The sequence below is a fragment of the Lates calcarifer genome, unplaced genomic scaffold, assembly GCF_001640805.2.
Source record: "Lates calcarifer isolate ASB-BC8 unplaced genomic scaffold, TLL_Latcal_v3 _unitig_2057_quiver_978, whole genome shotgun sequence".
NCBI lineage: Eukaryota > Metazoa > Chordata > Actinopteri > Centropomidae > Lates > Lates calcarifer.
The window spans coordinates 49,733-58,809 of NW_026115951.1; the positions used below are offsets into that span (position 1 = coordinate 49,733).

The 9,077-nt window shown below is 50.6% G+C and overlaps 2 protein-coding genes across 3 annotated transcripts; one reads left to right on the top strand and one right to left on the bottom strand.

Annotated features, from left to right (window-relative positions):
* Positions 1 to 22: 22 nt before the first annotated feature.
* LOC108891906 (histone H3.v1-like) lies at positions 23 to 2,175 on the bottom strand. Its single transcript, XM_018689262.2, has 4 exons — positions 2,038 to 2,175; positions 1,292 to 1,492; positions 777 to 987; positions 23 to 656 (listed from the first exon to the last, which is right to left on the bottom strand). The coding sequence occupies exons 1-4, from the start codon at positions 2,096 to 2,098 to the stop codon at positions 251 to 253; spliced, it is 879 nt and encodes a 292-aa protein (XP_018544778.2). The 5' UTR covers positions 2,099 to 2,175; the 3' UTR covers positions 23 to 250.
* Positions 2,067 to 8,478, top strand: LOC108891905 (xylulose kinase). Of its 2 annotated transcripts, XM_018689259.2 has the most exons (18): positions 2,067 to 2,163; positions 3,216 to 3,386; positions 3,783 to 3,865; positions 3,960 to 4,029; positions 4,266 to 4,346; positions 4,847 to 4,933; positions 5,023 to 5,151; positions 5,269 to 5,334; positions 5,417 to 5,489; positions 5,572 to 5,690; positions 5,764 to 5,845; positions 6,248 to 6,288; positions 6,379 to 6,494; positions 6,938 to 7,053; positions 7,171 to 7,244; positions 7,327 to 7,423; positions 7,538 to 7,596; positions 7,935 to 8,469. In XM_018689259.2, exons 2-18 carry the CDS (start codon positions 3,333 to 3,335, stop codon positions 8,208 to 8,210), a joined length of 1,623 nt encoding a protein of 540 aa, XP_018544775.1. In that variant the 5' UTR covers positions 2,067 to 2,163; positions 3,216 to 3,332; the 3' UTR covers positions 8,211 to 8,469. The 2 variants fall into 2 exon arrangements, with proteins under 2 accessions (XP_018544775.1, XP_050923824.1); XM_051067867.1 differs by lacking the exons at positions 2,067 to 2,163; positions 3,216 to 3,386 and having other exon boundaries at positions 3,797 to 3,865; positions 4,172 to 4,346; positions 7,935 to 8,478.
* The last annotated feature ends 599 nt before the right edge of the window (positions 8,479 to 9,077 follow it).

The following is a 9,077-nucleotide window of genomic DNA, read 5'->3' on the forward strand; positions in this document are numbered from 1 at the left end:
TCTCTCATACAGACACACAGACTTTATTTTCATGATTCTTTATTTCTTTAGTGAATCTTTAAACATGAAATGTTTCCTGGTTCACACTGATCTGATCTGATCTGATCTGACGACTCGTTTCCTGTGAACGAGCGACTTCACCTCAGTCCCCGACGTCAGAGAAGGAGCAGGTGATCAGGTAAAACTGAGACCAGGACCAGGACCAGGACCCAGGAGACAGGAACGTCATTTATTTCCCCTTCAGTTAAGCTCAGAAGGACGAGTACATCCCCAGCCTCCTGGCGGCCTCAGAGATCCTCGGGGTCTTCCTGTTGGGGAACGGGTAGAAGTCCTGGTTGTGGTGGACCCCCGAGGACGAGCCCACCCCCCCTACGCTCAGCTGCCTGGTGAACCTGAGGCCCCTCCTCCTCACTGAAGCGCTGGTTTTTACATCTGTAGACCGGCTCTCCTTCAGGTCTTCCTGTGAGCCGGCGGCCGAGGCGACGGGGGTGGAGCTTCCCTCAGAGCTGGTCAGGGAGCCGGGGGCCGAGCTCTCCTGAGAATCCTCAGGAGGATCTGCTCTGGACCCCCCTGCTCGGAGGTCTTCTTCTGTGGTGCTGTTGAAGGAGCTGCAGGGAGACGTTCCTCTGGACTCCGAGGACGAAGATGACGGACGCCTGTAAATAAACCAGAGAGGAGGAGCTGACGGAGGCTGAGAACTTCACCTGTCTGAGCTGCAGTCAGGTGAGTCACACCTGCAGCACAGGTGAAACCCTCCTGTAGCATCACTAACTCACCTGGACGAACTGTGGACGCTGCTGTTTGTCTCCGGGGAGGAGCCCGGGAGCTGGACGCTGACGCCGGGGCAGGAGCGCCGGTGGAGGCCCAGGTGGAGGTGCCAGGGGTCAAAGGTCGACGGGTCGGGGTCAAAGGTCGGGGCCGGAGGCGGTGACGTCAAACCCTGAGTGACGGGGATGATGCTGATGGCGTCTGACAGCTCCTCTGACACTGCAGAGAAAAACGATCGATCCAATCAAAGCTGCAGGTTATTGATTATTAGACAAACGTCTACCGTGCTTTTATTGTGAAATCTGCAACAGGAAGTGTGTGTTCCGTGTCGGTTAGCTTGTCGTGTTCCTGAACAGAGAAACAAACGCATTTTACGAAGTTTCAAACCGACATCTAATCGGGTGAACTGCGGGTTTCTCTCAACACACTCCACCGCCTCCTGCTTTTATTTCGAAAACCAATCCGTTTCCGGTCTGACTGACTCTCAAAGCGGCGGCACGAGACAGGTAAACAAACCGCTCACCTCTCCGGAACAGAAGCACCTGAGTGTGTCTCCTCTGTCTGTCTCTGCTGCTCCGGTACTGTTCTCTGAGCAGAGAGATGTCCATGTTCCTCCTGCTCTCCTCTTCCTCTCCTCCTCCTCTTCCTCCTCCCCCTGTTTCCTCCTCCTCCTCCTCCTGCTCCTCCTCCTCCTCTCTGACCAGCTGCTCCTTCTTCCTGATCCCTGCAGGAGACACCACACTCAGATCAGATCAACACATTCAAACATTTTTAACCTTTTATTCATCCTCATTTTTAAAAACCAAAGGAAAAAAGAAAAACTGATGAAAAGTTGTGACTGAATAAAATAAAGATCCTCAGCTGCTCAGTTTAAACTCTGATGTCCACACTCAGTCTCTCAGTTTTCACTGTGGACAGGAAAATGATCCAGACCGTTCAGACCTGAGACCACCTGGTTCACGTCCAACAAAAACTGTAAACTGTAAAGTTTTTCCTGGAGAGATTTCAGGTCTTTGTTCTGAGTTCAGGTTTCCCACCTGAGCTCAGTGACAGGTGAGTAACTGATCACCTGTGGGTGTGTCAGGTGAGCAGTCGAGGGAGGACGTCTGGAGGTCTGAGATTCATCCATCGATCTAAAAGCATCAGTGCATCAAACACCTTGTTACAAACCAGCTGATGTGATATTTACCTGAGTCACCTGTTCACTCACACTGTCTCTGCTCACAAACATCCTGACTGTGTGTGTGTGTGTGTGTGTGTGTGTTTTACCCTGCAGCAGCTCTCCACTGGGACTCTCACAGCAGCAGCAGGAGCAGGAGGAGCAGGACATCCTGTTGGCATCAGCAGCGACACACCTGCTGCAGGTGTTTCAGTGAACCCAGCTGTCAGCAGACGGTGCGTTTAAAACCCGTCAGGAAGCTCCGACAAGACAAAACCTGCTCCTACAGTCGATCAGAGCAGATCCAGACGGAGTGAAACCTGTACAGGAGGAACTAACTCACACACACACGGCAGCGTATTATTCTCTGACTTTGATTGGTGTGTAAACAGTGAAGGACAATGTGCTGCGTTGACCTTCCTGTTCACACAATCACATCAGCTTGTTTGACCTGAGGGAAGAACAAACAGACGCTCACTGTTCACTGTTCACACTGAGAGGACGGACACTGGAATACAGACTGACTGAGAGACTGACTGACTGAGAGACTGACTGACTGACTGACTGAGAGAGACTGACTGACTGACTGACTGAGAGACTGGACTGACTGACTGACTGAGAGACTGACTGGAACTGACTGAGAGACTGACTGACTGAGAGAGACTGACTGACTGGAGAGACTGACTGAGAGACTGACTGACTGAGAGACTGACTGACTGACTGGACTGACTGACTGACTGACTGACTGACTGGAGAGACTGACTGAGAGAGACTGACTGACTGACTGACTGACTGAGAGACTGACTGACTGAGAGACTGACTGAGAGACTGACTGACTGAGAGACTGACTGACTGACTGACTGACTGACTGACTGAGAGACTGACTGACTGAGAGACTGGACTGACTGACTGGACTGACTGACTGAGAGACTGACTGACTGAGAGACTGACTGACTGACTGACTGACTGACTGACTGACTGACTGACTGAGACTGACTGAGAGACTGACTGGACTGACTGACTGACTGACTGGACTGACTGACTGAGAGACTGACTGACTGACTGACTGAGACTGAGAGACTGGACTGACTGACTGACTGAGAGACTGACTGACTGACTGAGAGACTGACTGACTGACTGACTGACTGAGAGACTGACTGAGGGGACGTCTACACTCCAGTACATCCCAGTTTAAATCAGGTCAGACCAGTTCATTCCTCCATTCTCCAGTTTTAACTCTTTTTTATTTTTTATTTATTTCATGCTCTTATTTTGTATGTTCCCGCAGACTTCCTTTGCCCCTCTGCGCAGGCTCAGAACGTGACGTCAGAGCGTGTGTGTCTCTTTAAATCTTTACCCGCCCCCCCTCCTCGGTGTGCGTGTCAGTGACCGGTGTGTTCTCCTCATGGCGGCCGCTCAGGACTCTCTCTACCTGGGCTTCGACTTCAGCACGCAGCAGGTAAACAGCGTCTCACCTGTCCGACATCCGCCTGCCACGTGCCGTGCTTTACGTCGAGTAGTGGCGGAAGAAGCAGCGCGCGCGCGAGAGAGAAAGAGTTTAAAGTGAGTCGGTCTGAGTCCTGGACTCTGGTGGACTCTGGACCCGGTACTGACTGAGGACGTGTTAGAAACTCGATCAGACTGTGAGCGGAGTCTGGTTCACCACTGTAAACCAGAGTCCCGGTCCAGGGTCCTAGTCCAGGTTCAGTGGTAGCCGTCTGATTTGTGTGTCCAGAGTTTTCTCCCCTCAGTGGATCCTGGTCCAGGTTTACTCTGGTCTCTGGTCTGAGGTTTGTACAGAGGAGGGTTTCATGTCTGTATTAACTCCCCCCCCTCCCACTGTGTGTCCCTGAAGCTGAAGGTGGTGGCGATTGATGGAGACCTGAACGTGGTCCATCAGAACCACGTCCTGTTTGACTCGGAGCTGCCTGAGTTCAGGTGACGGTGACAACTGTGCTTTTATTTTGGTAAGTGTGTTCTCCATGTTGTTGAGGTATTTTATTGTGAAGGCCTGTGTTCCTGGTGTCTGCAGGACTCAGGGGGGGGTCCAGCTCCACGCCGACAGACTGACCGTCACCTCTCCTGTTCTGATGTGGGTCAAGGTGAGACTCAGTCCCCGTCATGATGATGGAGGAGTTTTCTCTTCATCACTAACTCCTCAGTTTAGGTATTAACTCACTGAGGGGGGGGTCAGCTGACCTCTGACCTTTGACCCCTGACAACTCACATTTTCTGGCTCAGCAGGTTTGAACAAAACAACAAAACCTCGTTCAGTGTCTCCACCCGCCGTGAAACGAACGCACCCTGTGATTGGTCGTTTGTTTGTGTCTGTCCTCAGGCTCTGGACCTGCTGTTGGACAAGATGAGGAGGGCGGAGTTTGACTTCTCCAGAGTCAGAGCGCTGTCAGGCAGCGGCCAGGTGAGACACCTTCACACCTGAGGGAGAGAGACAGCATCACCTGATGTTACGCCTTTACCTGTTTTACTAACTGAACTTTGTTTCATTAAATCCACAGAAAAGTGAATGGAGTTTGGTGGAGAGATGCTCATTTTTCTTCCTCATTAGTTCAGTATATTCATGAGTGAAAATATTCAGCCTCATTAATCACATGATGCTCCATCACTGTGTGTTGAAGCAGATCCAGACTCTGATTTATATTTCAGGAACATTTTTAACGTCTGAAGAACAGTGTTTGAGTAATGTGCAGATCTGGTGTTGTTTGTGGTGCGTTCAGGGACATTAGGCCACGTAGCATAGCCGACACTCCACCTTCACCTGCTGCTACAAACTGAACCTTGTTTCTCATCTTTAGCAGCAGAGTGTAAAAACATATGAACAGACTCCAGTAAAATTGAGAGAAAAGTGAATGGAGTTTGGTGGAGAAACAGCATCTGAACATTTGACTGCGTCTCTCTCAGCAACATGGCAGCGTGTACTGGAGAAGAGGAGCGTCTGAGACTCTGAACCAGCTCGACCCGGACCAGAGTCTGTACCAGCAGCTGCAGGTCTGTGTGTGTGTGTGTGTGTGTGTGTGTGTGTGTGTGTTAATATGAGATGTGCTGGTGTGTGTTGACGTGCTCTGTTGTGTTGACAGGGCAGCTTCTCGGTGTTGGACTCTCCGGTGTGGATGGACTCCAGCAGCAGTCAGCAGTGTCAGGACCTGCAGGCAGCAGCAGGAGGAGCTCTGAGACTGGCAGAGATCACCGGATCCAGAGCCTACGAGGTCCCCCTGTCTGTCCCCCTGTCTGTCCCCCTATCTGTCTCTCTGTCTGTCTCCCTGTCTGTGTATCAGAGAAGTCCTTGACAGATTTAAAGGATGAATCCGTGTGTTTTTCCGCAGCGTTTCACAGGAAACCAGATCGCCAAACTGCGGCAGAACCGGTTGGAGGAGTTCCAGGACACTGAGGTCAGCCTCCAGAGCATCACTGTGACCTTTGACCCCAGCACGTCGCTGCATGTTTCTGATGGGCTGATGTGTTTGGTTTCAGAGGATCTCACTGGTCAGCAGTTTTGCGGCGTCTCTCTTCCTCGGCGGTTACGCCGCCATCGACTATAGCGACGGTACCAACCAGACTTCACTCGTTTATTTTGAGATCGATCAGAGAATCTTTCTGATTGATGAACTGGTCGATCGATTGTTCAGGTTCGGGGATGAATCTGCTGGACATCAGGAGCAGAACCTGGTCTGAGATCTGCCTGGAAGCCACTGCTCCACATCTGGACCGACTGCTGGGAGCTCCACTGCCCCCCACATCCGTCCTGGTAAGACTGGTCCACACTGGTCTGTACTGGTCTGTACTGGACTCAGGTGTGACTGCTCCTCTCTGTCCTGCAGGGTCCTGTCTCCTCCTACTTTGTGCGTCGATGTGGTTTCTCTGAGAGCTGCAGAGTGGTGGCTTTCACTGGAGACAACCCAGGTCAGATACTGAGATTTAATGAATGAACCATCACTGTTCTCAGAGCAGAGAAATAATGAACGAAACCGTCTGAGACCAGTTTGTTTTTAAGCTGCAGACAGACAGACAGACAGACAGACAGACAGACTCACAGGACATGAATCTGCTGTAGTTCTGTTAAATGAACACATGGTGGTGCTGTTGTTCTGTCAGATGAAGTCAGTTTTCCTTCTCAAACATCTGATTCTCAGCTGCAGAAAGTTCAGAAAGATCTTTACTACAGACATCTGTCCACTCTAAACTAAAACACAGTCTCATTAAAGGAGTGTGTGAACAGCAGCAGAGTCTCATCCTTCATCTGTCGTAGAGTTTGTGTTGAAGAGAAACAGAAGATAAAACCTGTTTCCTGTCTCTGTGTCTCAGCGTCTCTGGCAGGAATGAGGCTGCAGCAGGGAGACATCGCTGTGAGTTCACACCCACACACACTCTTTAAATCTGTGTGTTATCCTCTGTCAACACCCTGTGTGTGTGTGTGTGTGTGTGTGTGTGTGCAGGTGAGTCTGGGGACCAGTGATACAGTCTTCCTGTGGATCCAGCAGCCTCGCCCGGCCCTGGAGGGTCACGTCTTCTGTAACCCTGTCGACTGGCAGGAGTACATGGCTCTGCTGTGGTACACACACACACACACACACACACACACACACACACACACAGAGCTGAGAAATAAAAACACAGGAGGTCGTCCAGCAGCTGGTTAGCTTAGCTTAGCTTAGCATAAAGACTGGAAACAGGGGGAACAGCTAGCCTAGCTGTGTTTATCTCTGTCAGTGAGAAGGTGAGGAGAGCTGGAGGAAGAAAAGAGAAAGAAAGAAAGAGAGGGAGTGACAGATGGATGAGAGAGAGAGGTGGACTCAGATGAATGGTTTCAGGCTGACCCCCCCCCCCCCCCCCCCCGGTTTATTGATTCACTCTTTCAACACCACAGAGGAAGAAGCTGCAGCCTCAGGATCAGTTTCCTCCTCTGCTCCTGTTTGTCTCAGAGTAACTAAGTACTTTTACTCGAGTACAGACACGTCAGAGCTGAGTGAAACTCCTCACCTGTTTCATCCTCAGCTTTAAGAACGGCTCTCTGACCAGGGAACGTGTCAGGAACGAGTGCACCGGAGGATCATGGGAAGTTTTCTCGGCCGCTCTGAGGGAAACGCCGCTCGGAAACAACGGAAACATTGGTGAAGCTCAACTTCCTTTTCCTTCTTCCTTCCTTCTTTACCTCCTCTCCCATCACTTTTTCTTCCTTCCCTCCTCCCCCCTCCCTCCCTCTCACTGCTTCCTCTCTGTGTTTCCAGGCTTTTATTTTGACACCATGGAGATCACTCCTCCTGCAGTGGGAGTTCATCGCTTCGACTCGGACGACACCGAGGTCAGACTCTAACCTCCATCTCCTACCTGTCTCACCTGCCTCCCCCTGGTCTCACCTGTCCCCTCTGGTCCTGGTCCTGCAGGTGTCCTCAGTCAGTCCTCAGGTGGAGGTCCGGGCTCTGGTGGAGGGTCAGTTTCTGTCCAGGAGGCTCCACGCTGAGAGGCTGGGATACTCCATCAGTAAGAACACGTTGCTCTCCTGTCCTTTACCTGGGTCCAGGTCATGTGACACACATCCACCTGATGTGATGAGGTGTTCAAACAGGTGTGAGCTCTGACTGTCGGTGCTTTCAGTTCCAGGAACCAGAGTGCTGGCCACAGGAGGAGCTTCATCTAATAAAGAGATTCTGCAGGTGAGTCTACCTGACCTCACCTGTCCTTACCTGTCATCACCTGTCCTCACCTGACCTCACCTGACCTCACCTGTCCTCACCTGTCCTCATCTGTCCTCACCTGTCCTCATTCTGAATCGTTGTGTTCACTGCCTCCTGTACATGTTTTATCAGTGGCTCTGTGCTGAGGAGTCTGAGGACTCACCTGAGGCCTGTTCCTTTAATCGATCCGTTCCTTTCAGAACCTTTTGACTCTTTGATCTGCTGAAGTTTCCCGTCGCTCCGCTCTCTGTTCGGTTGATGAATTGTTGATGTTGAGCAGATTCACAGAGGAAATCCTCCTCGTCTGTGTGTGTCAGGTTCTGTCTGATGTGTTCAACGCTCCGGTCTACACCATCGATCTGTCCAACTCCACCTGTCTGGGATCAGCCTACAGAGCTCTGCACGGTAACACACTCACAGTACTACCACTGATATTACTGATACTACAACAGTACTGCAGCTCAGCTTCTGTCTTAATCATATCTCCAGATTATTGTGATTTAAAAAAAGGAAAGAAGGAAAATTTAGTGAAAGAGGTGAAAGAAAAGAGATGGAACAAAGAAAAGAAAAGAGCCCCTGAAGCTGATCCCTGATCAGTCTCCTCTCTGAGAGTCTGAGGTGGAAGCTCTCGTCTCCAAACGCTGCAGATCATCCAGGTAAACGGAGCATCAGCGAGTCTTCAGATGAGGAACATGAAGAGGCAGAGGTGACGTCCGTCCTCGGCTGATTCCTCACCGAGCGTCCGTCTCCGAGCTGCAGCTTCATTATCTACAGAAAAGACATAACGCAATCCTCCTGATGTTCATAAGCAGTGCTCATTCATTCAGCAGCCTCCAGGGGGTGAGGAGGGTGAGGGGGGTGAGGGGGGGTGAGGATGCTTTCATGTTGCATTAGTGCTGCAATCCTTTCCTCAGAGTTACAGAGAGAGAGGGCGTCTGTCTGTCTGTCTGTCTGTCTGCTCGTCCAGGTTCAGACAGACGGACACTTTAATACGAGGACGAGGTCACTGCAGCAGAAACCAACAACCAGTGCTCTGCTGTCGGGGGTTTGATCCCCGGCTCCACGGCTCCTCCATCACCTCCGACTTTGAAACAGTCTGTACAGAGATGGAAGAGAAAGATGTGGAAAGAGATCAGCCAAAGGATGGAAAGAAGAAAAGAAAGACGATGAAGGAAGGAAAGACAGAGTGAAAAATAAAAACACTTGTTAGGAAAAGAAGAAAGAGAATTATTATTCTGCTGTTTCCTGCTGTGAGCTTTTATTTTGAAATGACAGACTAACAGAGTTTACAGAGGGAACGAGGGAATAAAGAGAGAGAAGAAACAAACACAGGATGAATTAAGAGGAAGAAAAGAAAAAGAACAGAAACTGGACTTGAACCTGTGAACAGTCGTCACCTTTTTCTGCTGCTGCACACGATCAATAAAACTCATCTGGTCCTCAGGTTATAACACACACAC